Source organism: Phyllostomus discolor, chromosome 4 (genome assembly GCF_004126475.2).
Source record: "Phyllostomus discolor isolate MPI-MPIP mPhyDis1 chromosome 4, mPhyDis1.pri.v3, whole genome shotgun sequence".
NCBI classification, from domain to species: Eukaryota; Metazoa; Chordata; class Mammalia; order Chiroptera; family Phyllostomidae; genus Phyllostomus; species Phyllostomus discolor.
In genome coordinates this window covers 84262725-84289213 of record NC_040906.2, presented here as the reverse complement: position 1 = coordinate 84289213, position 26489 = coordinate 84262725, and the positions used below count along the sequence as shown (strand labels likewise).

Genomic DNA, 26489 nt, shown 5'->3' with positions numbered 1-26489 from the left:
TGGAACCAAATGACAATGAACTCACAACAACCCAAAACTTATGGGCACAGCAAAGGCAGTCCTGAGAGAAGAGTTCATAGAGATACATGCCTACCTAAAAAACATTTGAAATGGAAACATTTCAAATAAATCCTACATCTAAAAGAACTAAAAAAACCACAAAGATAGCCCAGAGCAAGTAGAAGGAAGGAATTAACCAAAATCAGAGCATAATTAAATGACATAGAGAGTAAAAGCACAATTCTAAGGATCAATAAATCCAGGGGCTAGTTCTTAGAAAAGACAAATAAAATTGACAAGCTTTTAAGCATACTCATCAAGAAAAAAAAAGAGAGGATCCAAATATATGCAATCAGAAATGAAAGAGGAGAGGTTATAACTGATACCACAGAAATACAAAGCATTGTAAGAAATTACTAAGAAGATCTATGTGCCAAAAAATTAGAAAACCTAGCTGAGATGGAGAAATTTCTAGAAAGACATAATCTTCCAAAACTCAATGAAGAAGAAGCAGAAAGGCAAAACAGACCAATAACAGTTGACAAAATTGAAGCAGTAATAAAGAAACTCCCAACACACATAAGTCCTGGACCAGACAGTTTCACAGGATAAATCTACAAAGCATTTAAGGAAGAGTTAACCCCTCAGATTTTTTGGGACTATTCAAAAAAATCCAAGAAGATGGAAGACCCCCAAAATCCTTTTATGAAGCCAGCATCATTCTAATCCCAAAACCAGATAAAGACACAACAAAGAAACAAAACTTTAGGCCAATATCGCTGATGAACATAGACACTAAAACCCTCAACAAAATATTGGCAAACTGCCACCAGCAATACATTAAAAAGATCATACACCATGATCCAATGGGATTAACCCCAAGGATGGTACAATATTCACAAATCAATAAACATAATACACCACATAAACAAAAGCAAAGACAATAATCACATGATCTTATGAATAGAGGATGAAAAAGCATTTGATAAGGTATAGCACCCATGTATGATAGAAACACTCAGCAAAGTCAGAATAGAGGGAGTATTCCTCAACATAATAAAGGTCATACACAAGAGACCTACAGCCTATATCATACTCAATGGGCAAAAACTAAAAACTTTCCCACAAAGATCAGGAACAAGACAAGGTTGTCCACTTTCCCCACTTCTATTCAACACAGTATTGGAGGCTCTAGCCACAGAAATCAGACAAGAAAAAAAAAGCGTACAAATTGGAAAAAAAAGGAAACAAAACTGTAATTGTCTGCATATGACATCATAGTATACACAGAAAATCCTATAGACTCTACCAAAAAACTGCTTGAGCTAATAAATAAGTTTGGCAAAACAGTGGAATACAAAGTCAATATTCAGAAATCAAAGGCATTTTTGTATATCAACAATGAAATATCCAAAACAGAAACCAGGAAAACATTCCATTTGACATAGCAACAAGAAAAATAAAATACCTAGGCATAAACCTACCCAAGGAGGTAAAAGACCTGTACTCAGAAAACTACACAACACTCAGCAAAGAAATTAAGGAAGACACAAATAAATGGAAACGTATTGCTGGAGTCCAGCTCCAGCAGGTCCAGGGATTCCCAATGGATGAACGGCGTCAGTGAAGGAATGACACAAGAGGTGCAGTTTCAAGCTCAACAGCCAGGCATCTCTGCTTGGGCTCTTGAGTTTTTTATTTTTATATAGTTGGGAGTGTACATGTGGCATATGTGAAAGCAATTTAAAAAATGATGTTTTCAAGGCATATTTGCTTTATTATTATTCTGCAGAAAATAGGAAGCAGCTGTCTATTGCATATTATTGTGCAAACTTTTAGCTCCTAATCTTTGCAATTAACCAGTAACACATTTTACCACATTATATAACACCTTAGTTTCTTAAAGCTTAACTTAATTTTAATCTGTATATTCTAAAGTTGCAAGCTGGGCACATAGCTGGGCACAGGACTGTTTTAGCTCACTGACAAAGGCCATGCAGAAGGTTTTCATGGTCCATGTGGTTGGTATCTGTCTCTCACTTCTCACTTCAGTGCCAGAACCCTGTCATCTTGTGCAAGTAATAACCTTTGTTTTGCTCAGTCCATTCGGCTGCCTGCCATCTACCTTGGTGTTGATGTATTTTTATTATTTGTTTCCATCTTTGATGTTTGACTTTTTAGGCAATAAACACCATGGGGGTCCTGATCGCTTAAGCATTTCATAGAAGGGGAGTGTATAATAATCTTTCCAATATCCATTTATATTTACCCATCATGTCCCTTTATGATAGATTCTTTATGATATGGTATAGGGTAAAGGGGGATCAGTGGGCCTAGGAGTTAGAGAGGGAGCAGACCATGGATACTTGTAAAATGCTGACCAAATGTGTTTTTTGAATCTATGTCTAGCTGCCGAGGCACTGGTTTTAAGGAATTGTGTAATAAGAGTGGGTGTAGGGGCTTTTGTAGGGAGTAATCCTAGGAGTCTTTTCCATTCCCACTCTTTGAACTCTCTAACCCACTTAGGAGGACACTCTGGTGGGGAATCACTCTCTGATGAGCTGTCATTTTCTTGCTTACTTCCAAAGAACTGTATGTCTTCTGTGGAACTGGCATTTGTCCCAGTACCATGGTAGATCATGTAGACCCTAAGCATGGATAGTAATACAATGATTAAGCAGAGGAGTGCCAGGTACTTCCTGCCACCGTGTCTGCTGTGCAGACATGTGGCTCCCTCTGTGACTGTGTCAGACAGCAGGGCTGGGCTGGCTCTTAGCAACATATACCATGTTCATGGATAGAAGGAATTAACTTCATCATGTCTGTAATACCAAAAGCAATTTATAGATTCAGTTCAATCCCTATCAAAGTACCAGTGACATATTTCACAGATGTAGAAAAAACACTTCAAAAATTTATATGGGACCATAAACCACCCTGAATAGCTGCAGCAATTTTGGAAAAGAAGAACAAAGCAGGAGGGATCACAATACCTGATATGAAACTATATTACAAGGCCATCGGAATCAAAACAGTTTGGTACTGGCTTAAGAATAGACACATGGACCAATGGGACATAATAGAGAGCCCAGAAGTAAACCCAAGTCCCTATAATCAATTAATATTTGACAAAGTGGGCAATATCTTAAAATAGAGCAAAAATAGCCTCTTCATCAAATGGTGCTGGGAGAGCTGGACAGCTACATGCAAAAAAAAAAATGAAACTCAACCACCAACTTACACCATACACAAAAATAAATTCAAGGTGGATGAAAGATTTAAATATAAGTTGTAATACCATAAAAGTCCTACATAAGTACATAGGCAGGAAAATAGCAGATATTTCACAGAGCAATATTTCCACTGATATGTCCCCTAGGGCAAGGGACATAAAGGAAAGAATAAACAAATGACATCTCATCAAAATAAAAAGCTTTTGCATAGCTAAAGAAAACAGCAGTAAAATGAGAAGAGAACCAATCATATGGGAAAACATATTTGTCAATGATACCTCAGATAAGGGTTTGTTCTCCAAAATATATAAATAATTCACATGACTCCACTCTAAGAAGACAAGCAATTCAATTAAAAAATGAGCAAAGGACTTGAACAGACACTTCTCCAAGGAGAACATACAGACGGTCCAGAGTTATATGGAAAGATGCACAGTATTCCTAGCCATATGAGAGATGCAAATTAAAACCGCAATGAGATACCACTTCACACCATTGAGAATGACCATCATAAACAAAGCAACAAAAAACAAGTGTTGGAGAGGTTGTGGAGAAAAGGGAACCCTAGTGCACTGTCGGTGGGATTGCAGACTGGTGTGGCCACTGTGGGAAACAGTATGGAATGTCCTCAAAAAATTAAAAGTGGAACTTCCTTTTGACCTGGCAATTCCACTGATGGGATTATACCCTAAGAACTCTGAAACACCAATCCAGAAGAACATATGTGCCCCAATGTTCATAGCAGCACCATTTACAATGGCCAAGTGCTGGAAGCAACCTAAGTGCCCATCAGTAAATAAATGGATCAAAAATCTATGGTACATTGACACAATGGAATTCTATGCAGCAGAAAAAAAGAAGGTGCCCCTACCCTTTGTCCCTTTGGGACAGCGTGGACGGAACTGGAGAGCATTCTGCTAAATGAAGCAAGCCAGGCAGTGAAAGACAAATACCATATGACCTCACCTATAAGTCAAACGTAATCAACAAAATGAATGAGCAAGTAAAATATAACCAAAGACAATGAAATTTAGAACATGCTGAGGGTGACTAGATGGGAGAGGGGAGGGTATAATGAAGGAGAAGGGTGAGAGGTTTACAGAAACAATTATGAAGGACACATGGACAATAACAAGGGGTGGTGGAAACAGGGGAAGGAGGTGGGCAGGGCTAGGGTGGTGGGGAGCAGTGGGGGGAAATGGCAGAAAACTGTACTTGAAGAACTAAAAAAAATTAATCATCCCAAGACAACTTCAGATCCTATTAGCCTAGTGATGGAATCAGAGGAGTCTATATAGCTAACTTTAACAACCACCCTTTTTCTCCACAATTTGAAGCCTAATACTTTCCTTTGTCCTATCATTTCTCCACAAATGCATTGTTTTTGTTGTCGATGCAGTTTTTATTGTTATTGTTGTTATATTATGTAAGCTGGAATTCTATGCCATGTCTTTGATTGACTCATAATTGCCCCTAGGTATCTCTCATATATACATAACACATACATGCTAATAAAATTCTGTTTCTTTCCCCTTGTTAATCTGTCTTCTATTCCAGGCAACTCAGCCCAGAACTCAGAAATTTGAGGGAAAATTATCTTCCCCTCCCTAGATAGTTCAATCTGGGCCATGAGTTGTAAGCAATAGTGACATGTGTCACTACCAGAAAGCAGCAAGGTAGAGGCACTTTTACTCTTCTAAGGTGACACTTGAGAGAAGAACTACTCTATCACTCTGGTCCCTTCTCAAGAAGACATAGAACAGAGCCCACAGAAATCCATGATAAATGTCTAGCCTATTTGAAAAATGAAAACTTGTTTTAGTCTTTAAGATGTTCTGGTTTTATTACATTGTTGTTATTGCAGTATAATTTAGCCTATGGTATCTGACATAAGAATGCTAACTATTGTTTTTCAAAGTGCTTTTTTGACCATACTTATCATATTTCAAAATAAATTTTACATACAAAGATGATTTTTGGGGAAGCTACTTCGTTTGAGGTACCAAGTACAGCTCTAGATATTTATAATGAATAAGACTCAGTGGTTATTCTTGAAGAATTTACAGATTTGCAGAAGTCTCACTGGGAAAGGAATTTTATTTTTAGTTTCACCACTGAGGAAATGCATGTTTTCTGTGCCTCTTAGCTGCCACCAAATTATCATCCCTATTGCCACTATATCCCCATCAAGTTTAAGTAGCTCATTGGGTGGTGGTACTTTTTAAAATAGTTGCGTCTCTATTGTAATGGACTCTTGGTTTTCAACATCATAATTTCAGGCCTTTCAGATCATGCAGGATTATTTGTCTAAATCACGTGTCTTTACTGAATCTTTTTTACTTCATTCAAGATACAAAAGGAAACAAAATACAGAGCCCTAATTCAGAGATAATTCCCCAGAAGGTTGTTTTTCTTTCCCTTGCTTCCTTCCTTCCTTCCTCTCACTTAATCCTCCAAGGTAGTGTCAGCAACTACTCCAGTATTCTGACAGCTTATCATTTCTAAACTCAATCAAAACATTCTGCTGAATATATAGATGGCCTGTTAGGTTCAGCAACTTCATTCCTGATTTTCTTCTTATCAGGCTCCTTTTCCCTGTCAGTAATATATAATTCCCAGAGATAATTAGTTTTCTATTCTTGGAAGCATCTTATGAAATGATCAGTCAGATAGATTTTAAAGTGACTTTTGACTGCATCCATACTAGGCAAAATCCAGTCTCAGTTAGATTTAGTCCAAGGGGATTTTTTATAAATGGTGTCTGGGTAGCTGGGGACAAGACAGGCTTAATCAAAGACTGGTTTTGCTTGTCTGTGAAACAGAATTTAATTGTAGCAGGTTTTACTAAATGTATGTGTATTTCTTTAGATGTGAATAGTCATGTGGTTCTTATTGTACTTAACCTCTTTCAACCTCAGTTTGTTCATCAGTACTAATCTATACCTCATGAGATTATAGGGATTAAATGAGGTGGTTTTAGAATTCATCTGACTAGTACCTAGAAATGCTTACCAAAAAAAAAAAAAAAAAAAACCTGGCACATTGCAAGTATTTGATCCAAAAGCTAGGCTTAATGCTAATACCTTTCCTTTTTCTTCCTCCCTCTACTTTAAATGCCTCTCAGATAGGAATATTAGTAATCCTAAAGGAAAAACAATATCAAATGCATGTATTCAGAATATATATATATATGTGTGTGTGTGTATATGTATATATACACATATATATTCATGTATGTAAGGGTTTGTTATACATATGTATATACATATGATGTTATAGCCTGCTACATGTGTTATATATAAATGTGCTCTTCTCAATGAACACATTTCTCCTTATTTGACAGAACCATCCATCATACTGAACAATGTCTCTGAACCCAGGATCTTGATCCTGCTTTTCCTTCATCATCTTAACATCTGTGTCTTATTTCTAAGAGTATAAGCTTTAAAGTTAGATCTACTTGGATTCATTCCTATAAGACCTAGGATAATTTACTATATCTGTATATCCCCATTTCATTCTTTACAAAACTGAAATAACATCTTATATAGTTACTGAGGTAATAATATAACATTTGGTGTATTTCTTTTTATGTTGGTAATCTAGCTATTAGATGATTTTAAAATCCCCTTATAGATCATATATTTTCATTGAACAATGTTTTAGAGTCTACTTTGTTAATCATAACCATTCTTTTATTTTCCTATTTTTGACCCCTTACTTCCTACATCTTTCATTGACCATTGAGATAGATACCTAATTAATCTTTTGTCTCCCTACAATCACTTGGTTAACCTTCCTATCATATTACTCTTCAGAATGAGCAATCTTCTTCATTCAGTGCAAGTAGATGAGTTAATTTACAGAGAGTACTACAGGGCATCTGAATCACAGAAGGCCCTCCCTCCATCCTGCCCTTCTTTCCCCTCACTTTTTCTGTCTCCTCCTCTAAAAAAATCAACAACAACCTATGCTGTTTAGTTCCTAAATATATCTTCTTCCTCATCCTCTGAAGGTGAATCACACTGTGCTCCCTCCATTCCTTTTCCCATCACAATGACTCCTCTCCTTCCATGCATGTCTTAAAAGAAATTATACCTTTCCATAGAAGATTTATGGAATTTACCCAAGTAAAAATAAGTTCTCTTTCCAGAGAACTTTGCATCCCACTAACATATAAGTATTATCTCTAATTCTGCCTACCAGGAAATAAACTCCTTAAATGGTAGTAGTCACTATAGTCAGTCATATTTACATATGCATTGCAATCCCTGACAAAGCCTACAAATTTGGTTAAAATTTTGCAGATGAGAAAACATGACTCAGAGACTTAAGTTATGACCTGACAATGGTTATTCAGCAAATAAGTGGCAGAGTGGGAATTCAGAGCCTCACCTAAAGTGATTTTTGCTTCAGAGCCTAAAACATGTCTACTGTCATTCATTGTGCATTACTGAAATTATGGCTTAACAATCTCTACAACACCCAGCACACTGCTTGGTATTTTTGTTAGATACTATACACACACACACACACACACACATGGAGAAAAGCACAAAGAATAAAAACACCATAATTTACCCACTCCTCTTTCTCAGTAAAAGTAAGAGGACAGTAAAAATTATGTTTACTAAATCACTTATGTCATTTCAAAAGAACTTTGGCAAATTGAGAAATTAAATTATAAAAAGTGCAAGTTTCCAAACATTTTTTGTTTAAAAATGGATATGATTGTTATTTTTTGTCTATTATGGATATGATTGTTATTTCTGTCACCCTCATTCATAAAGATGGGGAAACCTTGGCTTAGAGATGTTGACAACCTTATCTAAGATCATATGGCTGATACATAGTAGACCAAGTACTTGAACCAAGGCAAGTGATTTTATGCCCTACATTCTACTGGCATCTGCTGTTTTCCCTTTAGCCTGGTTATAGTGAAGCCTCTGGTGGGAAAGAAATGCAATGTGAGCCCTTACTCCTGAAAACAAGCTATGAGGTGCTTAGTGGGACCTCATCTGTGCATCTGGTTTCATTGTATTTTCTTATCTAGCTCATAACCCACCGAAAGTGTTTATAAAGTAAATATTATACTATATTTATAAATACTCTAAGGTAAGAATTTGTTATTCCTAGGATTGTTGGCTTGTTATGACTTTGGGGAAGATTAATACCTTCTCTGCACAATCAGTATTACCATATGGAAAGTGTATTCTGAGAAGATCGAGTGCATGAAGGTGTCAAAAATATCACCTACTATATAAATAAATTATCATATTTCATGGCCTTAAGAGTATCAAAAGTGCCTTTTTTTAAACCAACCTCTCTAGTTCTTTACTATGATAAAAAGTGAAAACCTGTGATATGTGTTTCAACTCACTCTGTATAGGTTAGCATAGAGTTATGAAGTTCCAGAGAAGAAAGTACACTTGGAGAACATCAACTATCACTTGCTAGGATTAAAGATGAGAACCTTGAGCCCATAAAATGTAACTTTCTCTCTCAAAGTCATATAGAGTCAACAGTAGGTGACCCAGGAGTCAGATGATAGTGCCCACCTTCCAGTCTAGCCCTTCCCACTCTGAAGACCTGCTTCCTGCTGGCAAGTGTCTGTGCAGCAGTCATGGCCCAATGTACTTGTTTGAGTGGTATTTGTTATAATTGAGGAGGGATCTTCTGTTTATTCAACAACTACTTACTAAAAGTTTGCTAGGTACAAGGTAATATTCAAGGTATTCTGGGGATAAAATTGTGAACAAGACAAAGAAGGTCCCCTCTTTCATGGAGCTCACATTCTATTCACAGAGGTGAGAGTAAAAAAAAAAAAGTGAATGGTAAAAAAATAACAGGTAGTTTTAATCTCAATGCAGAATATTAAAAAAGGATGAAGCGATAAAAAGTGATGGAGTGGATACTTTAGTTGTATGTACAATTTAAGTTGAGAGCTAAGCATGGAAAGAGGAATGTAGCTTCTGATTAGAGAAAGCAGCTAGTTCATCAGTACTAAGAGGTGAGGGTAAAGCTTGGCAATGAACAGAATACAGGGTAATGGGAAGAGTTTGAATTCAGTTTATATAATCTCCTTTTGGAAAGATGCTCCCTTTGGTTGTTGTGTAAGATATAAACCATAGGGAAGTGAAGTAAGGTATGGAATAGGAGAGGAAGTAGGAACCTGAGGCATTTGTCCTGTCTTGAGGTTATGGGGTGTAAATTTATGTAGTAGCAATGGAATTGGAGAGAAGAAGCTGGAGTCAAAGTCAGTTGTGACTGATGGTGTAGGGTAAATGAAGTCAGTCAGGCTTCCTCACAGATGTCTGGGCTACTAAGAGAAGCAATATTCCAATAATGTTGAGTGGGTTCTCATGCACAGAATTATGCTGTGTTACATAATATCTTGGCACCCTGCCAGCTTTTTGTGTACTTAGTATACCAGGGAGTTGGGACTTCCTGCCAGTGCAACACATGACTTGCAGAGTGCATGGATTGCCTCACCCTTGAATAAAGGCATGTCAGACATCCCCATGGCTCCACAAATTTTCATCCATCTGCCTGAATCCTGAGTGAACCTGCTCAGCCTTGAAAGGTTGTAACACAGATGGGTTCGGGTATTTGTTTGTATATTTGAGAAGCGAATGAGTCCTATGTTTGACTTCAAGAAACTACACAGATATTACTACCAGTTGTTGCAATGAGAAAGATAGATGAGTGGATTAGAGATAGGGAGGATACATGGCTGGAACTCTAACATTCTCAAGAGAACTATTTGATAGGCAAATACTACATTTACAAATAAGTAAACTGCAGTGTAGGAAGTAACTATGCCCACAGGGAAACAAGAGGCAAAATCCAAAATTGAACTCTTTTACCAAACATACCATGGGATTCTGAGCAGGTCTCCTAGTAGCTACAGAAGATCCTTTCCCTCTTGTTCTTTGGAAAGTGCAATAAAATGCTGGCTAAACAACAACAACAAACAAACAAAAACAAATGTACCTTGAATGTCTACTATATGCAAGACTCAGCATCTATCTCATTATATTTTACAGATATGAAAACAGAGATTCAGAAGGCTCATCCAACTTGTTCAATATTTTACAGTTAATAGGTAGGAAAAGTAAAAATTTAAGACCAGATTTTATAATTCAAAATTTCATGTTCTTTTCATGTTGCTTCCACAGTAATGCAGTTTAAGATTAGAAAATAGGAATCTTCTTCCCATAAGCATGAGTTAAAGTAAGTGAACATGGTCTTTTATAAAATGGTGAAAAAAATTTATATTACTTTATACAGGATCTGAATATTGATTTTTGGGATACCCACATTGGTTATAGCAGTACCTAATGGTCTGAACAGCAATTTGTTCGCAGCCAGACACATTTCATACCATGAATTTTGTGGGATAGTTTGTATTTTCCTCAGATACACAGCTACATCTTTAGCTCTATTGAGGTATATTTCTTCTTTATAAAATCCACCCCATCACATTTTGCTTTTATTGTCTCAGTGAAACACCCAGAGTGAGCTATTAGGGCATTAGAAAAGTTGGCTCTCACATATAGTAAAACTCGCTGACTTAATTCATGTGATAATCTCTTTATATTTTTAAGACATTTGGTAAACACATTTTAGTCTCATTGGTTTAAGAATGACAATAGTCCCTGAAAGAAATAAGTGGAGAGTCAGATATATGAATTATATATATAGTTCTGACCTGGGGTTGACTCTTCCCACTGCCCTGAATTTGCTGTATTTTCTTAGGCTAGCTGATTATTTGTACAAAATTTGGGAGAAGATAAGGCTATTTTAAAACATGTGTGTACATATACTTCATTAAAATATGGAATCAAGTTCCCCCCCTTTAAGTGACCATCTTCTAATAACTAGAATGCAGCAGAAGTAATACTACACGACTTCCAACACAAGGTAAGAAAATTCAGTACAGCTCTACCTGGCCTGTACTTTCTCTTGGGACCTTTGTCTCTGAAATCTGTGTTATGAGAAAGTCAAGCAGCCACATGGAAAGTCTACATGTCCAATGGAGGTCACTGTCAACTGAAGACTCCAGACCAAAGCCAGCACACAATGAACGTGCAAGGCTTCAGATGGCCCAGCCCCAGCCAAGTGATGTGGAGTGGAACAGAGGTGATCATGTCCTGCTGGATGCTCTTCACACTACAGATTTGTTGGTAAAAATGAATGTTGCCTATTTTTCTGTGTTTAATTTATTGGGGTGACATTGGTTCACAAATCCATACAGGATTCAAGTGTGCAACTCAACAAAATAGCATCTGCACAACATATTGTGAACATTGCCCCAAGCAAAGTTTCCTTCCATCCCAATCCCCCTGACTCTGACTTTGTCTACAACCACCCACTCCCCTTTAGCTTCTTGCTATCACCACACTGTTGTCTGTGCCTATGTGTTTATATATAGTTTAATCCCTTAATCTTCTTTCATCCAGCCTTGCAACCTCCCTTTCCTCTGACAGTTGTCAGTCTGCTCCATGTTGCCTATTTTAAACCACTAAATTTAAAGACAGTTTGTTACATAACAGTTGATGACCAGAATAAAGATGAGTCTTTTCTTCAGATATGTGAATCCTCCTTTTTTTTTTTTTTCTGTACCTCATTTTGGAATGCAGATGAAGGTTAAAGCCAGAGAGACATTTATTTGAAACCAGTCTCTAGCATTTAGCACCTATAAATCCTTGAGAGAAATACTTAATTTCTTAAAACCTCCCCTTCCATCAATAAAACGAGAATGATAATACAAACTTCATAAGATCATTGAGAGGATTAAATGAAATAATTTTTAAAATGCTTGTCAGAGAAAAAGTGCTCAGTAGCTGAGAGCCAATATCATTAGCAGTACTGGTAATCAAAAAGCATGTATTATTGAAGCCATGAGTTTCTTCATAGACTTTTAAAGTGTATAAAGTAGAAATACCCTTTAATTAAATATATTTTATAAGCTGCCCCAGTATTTTGGTGTTTTTTTTTAGATGTCATGGCATACATTTCTGTTTTTCATTATGCTGTTCCTGTAATAAAAAATTTTCAGTCATATGGTGACAACTTGGTGTTCTGACAGCACCATGGACTTTCGGATCAGATCCACCTATGTATTTTTTGTCTGTGTGTATGTGGAAGGATGGAAATTAGGGAGAGGAAGAAGGGAGTGGGGAAGGAGGCAGGAGGAAGGGTAGAATGAGAGAGAAAAGGAGGAGGGAGGGGGAAGAAGGGAGATAAAATGAAGGAGGTGATAGGAGGGAGGGGAAAGGAGGGGGAAGAGGAATGAAGGATGGAGGGAAGGGGGGATGGAAGCTGAAGGAGAAAACAGAGAGAGAAGAAGTGGGGAGGGAGGGAGGGAAGTGGGGGAAATGAGAGAGGAGAAAAAGTGTGGGAGATGGGGGAGGGAGGAATAATGAAGAGACAGAGGCAGAGAAAATAAATGTGGATAGTTGAGGGGAGTGGGCTGCAGACAACAAGGTTTCCAGCTCTCTGACAGAGACTTATGAGATATGTGGGTGTGGTGGAGGTAGGTCTGCAGTAGGTGGGTGAAGTTGCCAAAGTGATGTCAATTCAGTTCCATAGCAGCAGCAAAACAAAAGTAGAGCCATGATTCATACGCAATACGAAGAGGGCTCTAAGCCTTTTTCTCCCAACATTGAGCTATACTGTGGAGGTCAGAACTGTGAGCGAGTGACATGGCTTCTGCTCTCAGGAAGCTCTTAGCTTTTTCTACTTCACCAGGTCTAGGAAGTAATCTAAAATATCTATGTGCTTAGCCAATTACAAATATATACCTAGTTAAAATTTGGCATAAATAAACAGACATTAGCTTTTGGATTTCAAATCAGAAGAGAAAGAGAAATCCCTTGTTCCAGTGAACTCCCTGCATACTTAAAATAAATTTCACGATCCTTGGTCTTTCAGGATCTGTTCTTTGGACACCCAGATTTCATTTTTCTATTATCCTTGTTTCCTTTTCCCTCCTCACTAGCCAAACTGGCCTCCATGCCTTTGCTCACCCTGGAGTCTTCCAACCCAGATTTCAGAGGCCCCATGTCCTCCCTTAACCCAGCATTCTGGTGGCAATGGCATGACCCCTAGCAGCCAAGAGAAACTTTTTTTACCAGCTACCTGAAGTAGAACTTCCACCATGATCACTCTCAGGCCCTTGATTTTTCTTGATTTTTTTCTGCCTCACATTTTCCACAAACTGATTCTATGTGTCAGCATGTTTATGCCTGTATATGTATGTGGAGATGTATGCTCATGTATGTGTGTGGTATGTGTGCATGCTTGTGTGAGTATGTGTGCATATACATGTATGTTTGGTTTCTTTCTCGAATGCCTACTACAGCTATGTGGGCAGGAACTCTTTGTTTTTCAATGTTTCATTCCACCTAACCAGAAACGTGTGTGGCACATAATGAAGAATCAATAAATACTTATTGTGTGAAAGAAAATGTAATCATCTGTTAATTGAACAATTATTGGGGACAAAGTGTTTTATGTTTAGTAATAACCAGAGAACCTTGAAGTGTTATTTCTTTTTTTATCAGAATAATTTGACTATTCTGTATCACAATTTCTTACTTAGATTTCTAAACTGAATCATTAGTTTTGTACACATTAGAAGTCAAATATTACAAGTGGACTTGAGGGCTTATACACACAAAAGCATTTATATATCTATTTGGAAATACAAAGAGAATATACTCATACATATATGATGAGTATATATGCCAATACATAATACATGCTACATATACTATTGACGCCACAGTATGTAAATATTATTCATATGTTTATACATATATTTATTTACAGTCTAAATTATATACTGATTATTAATATATAACAAATAGTCAATTAGCTATATGCTCACTCAACTGCCATGAGTTAAAGGAAAAGAGAAAAATTGAGAATTTTAGAATACTTTAGAAAGAAAAAATTTATTTTTTCTTTCAACATAACTAGGTGAAGCAGTCAACTCCAGGTGGAAATCACTCATGCATTGCATGAGGAAATGAATGGGAGTGACTTTGGACCAGTAGGGAAATGGAGGCTGTAAGTGCACTACATCATTCATTCTACTGTGGAACCTAAACAGCCCTCATGGCAAACTGGCAAACTTGTTTTCATGACTGATTTGCTTCGCAAAGGATTTTTTGTTTTTGTTTTTGTTTTTTTCAGAAATAAATTAAACTCTGGCTAGGCTCTCCAACAAATATTAGGTTTCAAAATCAGTGTGTCTAAATGTCCAGTGATTTTCCATATATCAGAATTAACTTCTTACCTCCACCTTAGCAAGTTCAAAGCTGCATGGGGAGATGTTTTCCCAGACTTCATTTCTTTTTTTTTTTGAAGATTTTATTTATTTATTTTTAGAGAGAAAGGAAGGGAGGGAGAAAGAGGGAGAGAAACATCAATCTGTGGCTATTTCTTGAATGCCCCCTACAGGGGACCTGGCCCACAATGCAGGCATGTGCTCTAACTGGGAATTGAACCAGAGACCCTTTGCTTCGCAGGCCAGCACTCAATCCCCTGAGCCACACCAGCCAGGGCCCAAACAGACTTTCACTATACATTGTGGTGAGCACAAAAAGATGGATATATCCAATACTTATACACTACAAGTAAATCTCACAAAGGGATTCTAGGCACCATGGAGATAATGGAATAGATTTTGGGGTACACAGGGCTTTAATGCCCTGTCCCAGCAGTGATCTGGATTCTGGGATCTTTGAGGCAATCATCTTCCTATCCCATTTCAATCTTCCCTTCCTTCCAGTGGGGGCAGCAGATTAAGGGCAAATTGGTCATGTGATTAAAGGATCTTCCTGGTCATGGACTCAATGTTTCTTCTTTTGTCTTCTGTTAGTGTTTCCTAATCTGGGTTCTGTTTTATTTCATATGGCCATAGTCTGTAACTTTCAGGAGCTCTACTTTGGGCGGAATTCCTGTGGAAGTGCTGACAGTGAGAAAAAGTCTGTGCTCAACCAGGGTAGCTCTTGCCTTTGAGAACAAGTGGCCACGTGCTCCCTGGCAACAGAGTGCCTCTGAGCACTTGTGGGCTGATAACTATCGGCGTTCAAGCTGCTTTGAAGCACAGGACCACAGACCTGCCTGAAGCTCATGGTAGTAAGTAGCCAGCATTGTGAGAACAAGATGCATGGGGATAGCAAAAACATATTTCCAAGGTAACTTGATTTCTTCTAACTCTGTCCATTCCAAGAGTAACTAATATAAACATTTAGCTAATGAGAGAGATGACACATTCCATTGGCTGGCACTTACCAGCAGGTTGGTGGAAGACTATCAGTGGAACATGTCAGAAAATGATATTGTCATGTTTGAATCACTAACTAAATGAAAAAGATACAGTGTGAATGAGATATGACCTTGTCCAGCATGTCTTCATCTGCACCTGCCTGGCCTGCTGGTGGAAGGATGGCACCAAAGATGCATCCAGGAACAGACAGAACTGGGCCTGGAGACACAGTTATAGGGACTCACAAGGTCACCGTATGAAGGGCTACATGAGCCATGGACAATGTTGCATTCAGAGAAGGGCACCTTGTCAACCACACAGTCTTAGCATAGGTGTCTCTGGCTGCTCATCTATCTCTTCATCTATACTTTCTTACAACATAAGAAAAGCAATGTGAATTCATATTTTCCTGACTACCCCATTTCCTTCTAACTTTTGACTCTAACTTTTTCCATGGTGTATCAGAAACAGTGTTCTTGCTTTGATTTTAGTGAAGCTGCATTCAAGAATTAGACTTGTCCCTCCCAAGCTATGTGACATTAATTATCTTATTCTCTCTGAGGTTCTGTTTTCTGAAATGCCAGGTGGGGATAATAACTCTTACTGTGCAGAACAGTGTTTTGAATTAGAGGTATTGCTTGCACAGCACCCCACAAATATCAAGCATAAGCACTATATAGTCATTGGTGGACACTGAAGTTATTTATTTTTCTCTCATCCCGCCTTCTATTATTTTCCCCCTTTAGTATTTAGTGTGTACAGTATTGAGAAGTATCTATAGTAATAAGTCACCCTCTACATTCTCTTATTAATTTGAGTCTACTCTAACTTATAAAACAGCTTCTCCTAACCCTGGCTACCAGTAGTATCTACTACCTCCAATAAGCTATGGGAATCAGCCTACACATTGTTTTTTTGTTTTTATTTATTTATTTATTTATTTATTTATTTATTTTTAGAGAGGGAAGGGAGGGAGATAGAGAGAGAGAGAGAAACATCAATGTGCGGTTGCTGGGGGTTATGGCCTGCAACCCAAGAATGTGCCCTGGCTGGGAATCGAACCTGGGACACTTTGGTTCCCAGCCCCTGCTCAATCACTGAGCTACGCCAGCCAGGGCAGCCTACACATTGTTTTTGATTAACAGAAATATTTATAATTGTCTTTGAGCCCCCTCTGCATTTATCAGATTGCTGGGAAATGGGTGCTCACTTCCACAGCTGTGTAAGCAGTATTGCTGCAGACCTGATACACTGTAGAGTCAATGCAGCAAAAATCTTACAGTATGTATCCTCTTTCCCTTGGCAATCCAAAGAATTTACTCTAAGAATATAATTAGTTTTGTTCATGAAAATCTATGGGTGAATGTGTTCTTACAACATTTTTAAATGTGAAAAGAAGGTGATAATCCAAATGTTCAAAATAGGAGATTTATTAATTTTGTATATCCATTGTGATACATACATATAGTGGAAAACTGTTATTAATAAACATTTAGCAGACAGTCATATGTGCTGATAAGGAACAGTATTTGTACTATGTGTGTGACAAATACAAGGAGTGAAACAATATCACAGGGGGTCCTGCTTCGGCAGAGAAGGGAGCTGCTTGCTCAGCTCTTCCAAACTGGGCGAGGAGTCAATTGGCTCTTTGCTTTCTGGCCTTCCCGGTATGGTGATTGGCTTCAGAATTAAGAAGTTTAGGAAAATATTTCTGAAGGTATGTGCCTCTTATGAACTGAATGTTTCCATCCAAAATTCATTCATAAGGTTGAAATCCTAACCCTCAAGGTGATTGTATCAGGGGGTGGGAGGTCTTTGGGAGGTAATTAGGTCATGTGGGTGGAGTCCTCACAAATGGGATTAGTGTGCCATGTGAGTACATGAGGAGAAGTGAATTCTGTGTGACCTGGATTTGTCCTTGACCAGAACCCAATCATGTTTATACCCTGACCATAGATTTCTCCAGAACTGTGAGAAATACATTTCAGCTTTTTTTTTTTTTATGAATCAGTCACTCTGCACCATTTTGTTATAGGACCCCCAACTAAGATAGTGTGCCCTTGGTGCAGGCTCTGGGACTCATGTACACACTATTGTCTCCCCCTGCCACACACACCCATGAGGCAAGTGCAGCTGGGTTGGGGATTAGGTGCTTGGCCTCTGCACTAAGGGGTGTGATACTGGGGCCACATCTTTATGAGCCTGTCTGTCAACAGCCCCCTCACCCAGTGCCACAATCCCTTATCCAAACAAGGGATAAGGAAGTCCCCTTTGCTTCTGGTCCATGCTGTGTTCTTCAAGCCAGCTCAGGAGAAAGCAGACACTCTATACACATACTCATTGTCCTCCCTTATTTACCTCATTTGATTCAGAACCCATGCAGAAACAAGGATTAATGAGTACCTTCAAACCTCAATATACATATAGTGTGTTCTTACTTTTGTGAATATCCAGGTGGCAGAACATGTGGAAGGGTACACACCTAAGTGTAACATTCTTCTTCTCTGGGGGGTGAGATTATTTTCTCCCATGAGCTGTAATCATTAGAATTATTCCATTCATGCTATTAAAATAGAAGTAATGTGCTCCCTGGATTTATTTTCCATTACAGCACAAATTTTGGACCTCCCCTGCCGGGATGGAAGCTGTGAGCTAGGAAAGAAATATGGGCACTAGGGTTTGCTGGACATCTACTGTGTGTCAGGCATGGCACAGGAGCAGAGACAACATTTTTCATTCAGTCTTCCTATTTTTCATTCAGTCTTCCTTATTAGTTCAGGGTTTTCATGTACATTTATAAGTGGTAAAATTGTGGATATTTAATGATTTGAATGATGTTACATAATTACTAAGAAGCAGAGAGGGTCAAGATGTTACCCTCCATATGGCCTGTTCCCAAATGCATGCCCCTCCCACTCAAATATCCTTATAAATTAAAGGTAGTAATGTTAAAAAAAATTAGAACATGTACAGCATCAATGGTGTAGTCAAATTGACATCACAGGATGCAGAAACTCAGGAAAGTACCACTGTCACAATAAACACACTCACATTTTTCCTAAATCCCAGCAAACCTAATCCTTAGAAAACTAGAAACCACACAATTAATAACAAGTATGTTGGTTTTTAAGACAAGCATTTTGCAAATAGTGTTGAGAGTATCATGTGCAGGCTTGACTGCCAGAAGAGAGAGAAAGAGGAACAAATAATAACATTGAATCTCTCAAGGTAGCTGCACCACCTGAGGATGCTGGGAAAGGGCCAGCAAACCAGAGCCTCTGATCTAATCACCCTGCAAGCATGACTGGGTCCAAGGAAAGTACAATAACTGATTTTCACAATGATGGTACTGAGTCATGAGGAAAAGGTTATATTTTACAGGCAGAATTATCTGTTTAAGAAGACAAGGGAGCATTTAATCCATTTGAGATTTTTATTTCAAACAGAAATTCTCTCAAGAGATATTTGGTGCTTAAAGGAATAAGTGACAGTTATCTGGAAAATTCACTTATGTGAAATAAGACTTCCCCTAAAGATTCTAGATCAGTGAAACTGTGTGTTATAGTTATTGAGGCTTCTATCCCGTCTCCTTTTTTGTCATTTTATTGTCCAGGTTTCTCAAGCTTTTCACAATTCATAAGCTCCAAATACTGGATTGTAAATTACTTGAAGCTAAAGATTCTGACTTCCTTTCTTGGACATCCCACATCCCTGTGGTGGGCAGCCTATTTTCTGCCATGAAACAAATGATAAACTAACATTTATGAAAAAATGACTGATTCCCAGGGCATGCATAAGTATTAACAAAGCACATCTGACATTTTGCAAAATTCCTTTGTGGCTTTGGTAGGCAGTCCTAGAAGGATTTTTCATTTCCTTGGTTTTGTTTTTGCAAACATGTTAATAACCAAATCAACCATTCACTCTGAAAAAAATAGCCATGGAAAAGATTTAAAAAAGGGGTTAATCTAATTTTTTAGAAGCAAATTTTATTTTAATAAAATAAGTTCCCATTAGGGCTTCCACTTTTTAGGTAATTAGTACTGTACCTGCTTGACCAGTGGTCTCATTGCTTAACACTGTTCCTTGTGTATCTTTTGCCCCAGACAGAACTCAATGTTCTTTGGTGAATGTGCAGAGATCCTTGGTGCCTTCTCATATGCTATTCCCTCTGCCAGAAATGCCTCACCTCCATATTTTTTTTATGTATGGCTCAAATTCTGTCTTTAATTGCCATTGCTCTTAAGACACTTTTCATTATCACAGCTATTGCAGGATGGATGTCATCATCATTCCCTTTTGGAAATGAGGAGAAACTGTAGGAGTCTATGGAAGGTCCTCCTGGGTATACCCTGGGTGTCAAAGTGATGACTAGCCCATCTTCTCCTAGCAGTCTTTCTCACCACTGATTCGTGTGGGATGGCAACTGTAGCTTCCTTGTTGCCAAACACTCATCTCCATAATATTCCAGGTTGGTGGAGCCCTACTGCCACCATGTGATAGACTTGCATGACCATGCATAGTGGCAGGGGCAAGGGTGAGCCTTACCTGGTGTGTTAAGCAGGCGAGACCTCCTGCAGTAGTAGGCCACCTCCTGCTCACAGTACTCTGAGCTGTCAATCACAGCCTCCAGCTGTTCTATGCTGCCCCCATAATCCAAGGCCATGAAGTAGGGATTCTCAGGGCTGGCACCCTGCACATGGGTCAGTTTTGTGTTGTTGTGCTGCACTGATGTCCATATTTTGTCCTCTGCCAGAGAACACAATGAAAGAGAGCACAGGTTAGAAGGCAGTTCAATAAAAGATCACACTTATGTACCTCAATAAAGCTGAAAGGTCATGCAGTCAGTTTGATGGGTGGCATGACATGCAAAAATTAATCACCACCTGAGTACTCTGATCACATAAAGAATTTGATCAGCCCTGGCTGGTATGGATTGAGTGCCAGCCTGTGAACCAGAGGGTCTCCAGTTGGATTCCCAGTCAGGACACATGCCTGCATTGCAGGCCAGGTCCCCAGTTGGGGGTGTGTGAAGGGTAACCACACATTGATGTTTCTCTTCCTCTCTTTCTCCCTCCCTTCCCATCTCTCTAAAAGTAAAATAAATTATATATATAGAATATGACCAGAGAGTTTTTGCTCCTCATAGAGCTCCACTGGAAGTTAGAATAAAGGTTAGTAATCTTTGTCTTTGGAGTTAAAGTTCTGGAGGCTTTGATGGGTTAAAAGGACTTTGAGAATTCTCCCTGTTTATACCTGAGCTATGACCTTCATTGGAAATGCAAATATAGTGCTGTCTCCTAGGGAGAACTAGCCCTTCTCCCCAGGAGATTAGTACCTTTTGATCTTTAGCTGTTCCCTTGGGAGAATTGGCCCCTCTCCCAGAGGGAACAGTTAGCTAGTCAAAATCACACAAGACCCTAGGTGTATAGCCACTACACACAACATATCAAATCATAGCCCCCAAAGTGAGACTTTGGAATCCCACCCAAGGGAAGGATGCTTCACTTGGAACTGCTCCCGGACAAACGCTGACCACTGCTGCCTTTGGGATTCCCCACTGTCTATGTTCGGGTGTTGGTGATTTCCCATCTGGTGATGTATGCTCTTGATTCTTGCTTTTCTTTCTGCTCTCACTTAATAAAGTGCTGAACTATTCACCTTTGACTTGGGGTCTTTATTGTCTGTAAATCTGAACCTCCAAATTAAGTGGCCACAATCTCATGCGTACCCATTAACGGCACACCCTTACTTCACAGGTTATATGGTTAACACTTAATGTCTATTATCTCTTTTAAAAATCAATATTACTTAAATCAGAAGGGAGTCAATACCACCACATCAGAAATGAGGGAAGTGTGAGTGAGGAGACTTAGGCAGCTTACTTTGGATTACATAGTAAGTGACTGAGCAGTCCTTCCAGCTACTGATATACCCTACTTAAAAAAAAAAAATTAGCTTTGATGATTATCTCAGAAAACCATAATAAGATCTGAGTAGAAAATAAGACCTATCCATGGAAAATATCTGTAAAATATACACAATTAACAAGGATGAAATTGTACAATACACACTGAATTCCAAGGCACTTAATTACAGTTTTTATCATTTATTCTCCATGTTACCTATCTTCGACAAATACATTTGTGGAGACATATAATAAAAGGACATGCAGAGATGAAGACCATTAACTCAGGGAGAGAGAAGATGTTTTTCCTATGACATGTAAGAATGAAAGGCAAGGAGAGTGGAGACAAATTTGTTTATGAAGTGAGAGATCTGTATGCGAAACCTCTTTCTGCTAATAACAAGCTTGAACAAGTTATCTTACTTTTTGGGTGTTCAGGGTTTTGTTTTGTTTTTTAACTTTCTGTTGTTCAATTACAGTTGTCTCCATTCCCCCCTCCCCAATTGCTCTCCCCTGCCCTACCTAACCTCTTCCACATTCAGTCCTCCCTCTATTGTCCTTGTCCATGGATCCTTTAAACCTGTTCCTTGACTTGAAGCTTCCCCTTCTTTCACTCATTTGTCCCCTTCCCCCTCCCTTCTGGTCACTGACAATTTGTTCTTTTTTTCCATGTCCCTGGTTCTGTTTTGCTGGCTTGTTTCTTTTGTTAATAAGGTTCCACTTATAGGTAAGATCATATGGCATTTGTCTTTCACTTCCTGGCTTATTTCACTTAGCATAATTCCCTCCAGTTCTATCTATGCTGTCGTGAAGGGTAGGAGCTCCTTCTTTCTTTTTGCTTTGTAGTATTCCATTGTGTAAATGTACCACAGTTTTCTGACTCACTCATTTACTCATAGGCACTTAGGCTGTTTCCAGGACTTTGTTATTGTAAATAATTCTCCTATGAACATTGGGGTGCATAAGTCCTTTTGAATTGGTGTTTCAGGGTTCTTAGGGCATAATCCAAGCAGTGGAATCATTGGGTCAAAAGGCAGTTGTTTCCATTTTTAGGAAATTCCATACTATTTTCCACAGTGTCTGCACCAATCTATAATCCCACCAACAGTTCACTAGGGCTCCCTTTTCTCTACAACCTCCCCAGCACTTATTTGTTGCTTTGTTTATGATGGCTGTTCTCAATGGTGTGAATTGGTGCCTCACTGTGTTTTTAATTTGAATCTTTCTGGTGGCTAGTGATGTTGAGAATCCTTTAATATGTCTCTGGACCCTCTGTATGTCCCCCTTGGAGAAGTGTTTATTCAGGTCCTGTACTCACTTTATAATTGGATTGTTTGTTTTCCTGGTGTTTTATCATCAGTAAAAAAGAAAAATAAGCCCTGGCTAGCATAGCTCAGTGGATTGAGCTCGGACTGTGAACCAAAGCATTGCAGATTCAATTCCCAGTCAGGACACATGCCTGGGTTGTGGGCCAGGTCCCCAGTGAGGGCCACATGAGAAGCAACCACACATTGATGTTCTCTCTCTCTTTCTCACTCCCTTCTCCTCTCTAAAAATAAATACATAAAATATTTTTTAAAAACAGAATACTGTTATAAAAATAAATAAATAAATAAATAAATAAATGGACAGGAAAACCACCTATACTGTCGCCAAAAATATAGTTGCAAGGGACTATTTGAGAGGCATCATATATACTGTAATAATAACTTAAGCTAAATAATTTGCTGCAGTTGGACATAGAATTTAATTCTGAACATGCTTACAAATAAAGCAAAGGAGGAAAGCTTAAAAAGCTTTTGTCATCTTAGAATCTTTACCACATAATATCATCAATATTCTTCCTAGATTTTCAGGGCTGAAAAGTAGCCCAACACAGACATCATGTGATTTCCTTCCTTCCTCACCTCCTCAGTCTTTCAAATGAGAAAACCGAGGTCTAAAAGGCAAAGAAATAGTCCAAGGTATATCTATTAGGCAAAGATGGTGGGCATATACTCTGGAAGTAACCACTGTTAATTAACACTACCAAGAGGCTAGACTATTACTTGCCTTCCACTTTAGTGTCAATATAATAAAAGGAGGAAAGAAAAAAATAGAATTTGGTTCTAATGATCTCTAAAGTACTTGCCAACTCTAAAAAATGACCCATTTCTTACAGCATAAAATTGAACTATGCTCAAGCGTTCTGATTCATCTTAAGTATAAGGCCAGCCCACTTACAACCCAGATATCTCTAATGTTTAATTGAAGCAGAATTACATTTTCTATAAAGTCTAAAAACAAATTAGAATGAAGGTTACTGGATTTTGACTTTGAACATAAAAATAGGATATGGTTCATGTTGGTAAAAAATAATACTACACACATAATTATCATAAAAAACAAAAATGCTGGTGCCAATATGGACAAATGGTGACAAAATAACTAAAGGAAAGTAATTGCTCAATAATGTATTGTTGTAGAGGGACAAATAAAGACTGACAGTTTTAAAATGCCCATAGTGCTTAGAAACAGAAAAAGAAAATCCAGTCTAATAATAGATGATATGTTACTGCCCCATTCTGGGACATTTTATAACCCTACTTATGACAATCTACCATGGTAGACATCTATATATCTATATCTTTATATATAGATAAGTGAAGGATCCAGGAAATCAAATTTGTCCCAAATCTTACTGTATCCAGTGTGTCTGATTTCAAAAGTGATCCACACAGCATTGTTAAATCTTAGGAATTTGGATTTCCCTCATGATGAACACAGATTTTCATGCCTATGTATTCACTCATCTAATTGTTCATACATTCATTAATTTACTTGCTTATTCTTGTAGTCATTGGCTCATTTTGCCAAAATTCATATTCTGTCTTTGGCAAAATGGAAAAGAAAGCTGAGTTAGACAGATGATCTTCCTTCTTAATGCCACTAATACTGCCAACCCTTGCCTCTGTACCCTGTGGCAACAGGGTAAATTGAAGTTTTAATAATTTAATTATTGGCATTTTTGATATATGTAATATACAGAAGATACAAGGAAACAATAAGAGCTCCAGAGTGCTTCCACAATGCATTTAGACATCAGAGCCCTCATTGCATGCACAAGATGGGTGACAGGAAGAGAGCTGATTACCCAAAACCTAGGTCTCTTTGTTGCCTTTCCTTTCAAAAATAACTTTTGTCCTCTGATTATTTTTTTCTCCTGGAAGACAGAAGAATAAAGACTGAAAGCAGGGGGGTAAATGACTATTATCTTTTCTCTCTATTTCTTCCCCTCAGCTTCCCCTGCAGCAGTGCTGATTAAGCCCTGACCCTGATAGTATTAAAGACCAGCAGTCAGTGCCACTTGGAGCTGACCATGTGGCTGATGTTTAGGCTGCCTGGTCTAGGATGGGTACTGTAATTTTAACTAGAGAAGGAGAATGTGAAGGTCAGCTCTGAAGGATTTTCAAAAAGGTAAGATTTCCTCTGGACAGTCTTTTAGGTGCACACAGGGGATTCATTCATGAACCCACACATGCTTATACTAAAATTGGACCCATGAAGCCAAATATTCAAGAAGGTCAACTTAGTCAAAGGGTAGGTGGACATTAGTGCATGCAGCCTTGGCTCCGAGTTCAGAAGATCTGGATTTGTGTGCCAGCTTGCTACTTAACTAGCTAAGCAACCTTGGTCAAATGATTACTTTTGTAAAGTTATGTTTCCTCATCAGTAACATTTGAAAAGCATCAATGACACCAATTGTACAGGGTGTTTGTAAAGATTAAGTGAGAGGATTTGTATGAGTAAGTTTGTTATTAACTAAATTACTAAGCATGACACAAAAATCTATGGTGCTTATTATGTATAAAAGCACCAAAGATTTCACAGATATCAGGTGCTGCTATTATTAATCACACCATCCAGAAGAAGGAGAAGCTTCTGTAAGTGGCCTTGGGTAGTACTCATAATAGTTTGTATTAAAAGGTTTTTTTCCCAGAGAATAAAATTAGAGCCACTTTAAGAGGAAATAAGATAAACTGTGCAGCCTTGTCTCCCCAAAATCTATCAAAATATATGAGGAAAACACCAATTTAGAAAGATCTAGACCAGAAATTGTTTTCTTTTTGAAGTTGTATGAACTTGAACTTCTACACAAGAAAACCTACAGAGGTTGCTCTATAACTCAGGAAGGTCTAGTTTCATGCAGGCAATGAGAGTAAATCACCTAAATACTATGACTGGAAAAACATCATAAAATCCTCCAGGCTCCAATTTACACCCCGTGCTGTCTGTCTACAGCACAAAGCTCTTCACCACAGGACGTATGTTCTGGTCTCTAGAGCAGTGTCTAGGGCTGCAAGGTTCCTTGAGACAGTCTAGATTACAGACAAGTTCATCCAGTTAGAATCTGTGCTCTGCTACTTGCCAGCTGTGAGACTTTGAGCAAGTTATATAACCACCTCTGAAATTTCCTCATTGGAAACAGGGATTTTAGTATCAGTTTTTTTTATGATATTATAATGATTTATAATATTATAATTATATGTTTTACATGGACACATAATATGTTGTATAGCAAGCAAAAGAGTTAAGAATTTATACATTAGAACCTTTTTTATAACATTAGAAGGAGAACTTCAACTTCATTCTCCTTAGAGAGTTGGGGTGGGGAACTCATTCAGCAAGAGGTTAATAAGCAGGAAGGAGTGCAGTTAGTGTACTATTGCTGCTGCTGTCTATGATAAATTATTACCATCTCATGCAAATTATCTTTTCACTCAGGAACAGCCTTATGTCACTATATTTATTGGTGTCCTTTATATTTCCTGAAATTTCTTCAGCAGAATTTACTGTTTAATTCTTAAGGACCCAGCAATCTGGGGAAAAAAAAAAAAACATTGCTATTGCCATTTTGCTATCTAGTGTATCCTCAATCATTCTTTCTGCTGTTAACCACCATTCAAGCACAGGATGAGAAACAGAGCCCAGTTCTCTAACTTGCTCAGAAGAATACAGGTCTTGAGCTATCAGGACAAATTTTCTGCTCAAGAGAAGAATGCATTTTGAAATTTTGAGTTGTCAAGGA

General features: G+C 38.2%; 1 protein-coding gene across 1 annotated transcript in view; it reads right to left on the bottom strand.

The window, feature by feature from the left end:
- Nucleotides 1–26489, bottom strand: part of CNTNAP5 (contactin associated protein family member 5) — a 959167-nt gene that overhangs the window by 269792 nt on the left and 662886 nt on the right. The window contains exon 13 of the mRNA XM_036022576.1: nt 20062–20262. Coding sequence (XP_035878469.1) covers nt 20062–20262 — 201 coding nt within the window. The remainder of the gene's footprint in view (nt 1–20061; nt 20263–26489) is intronic.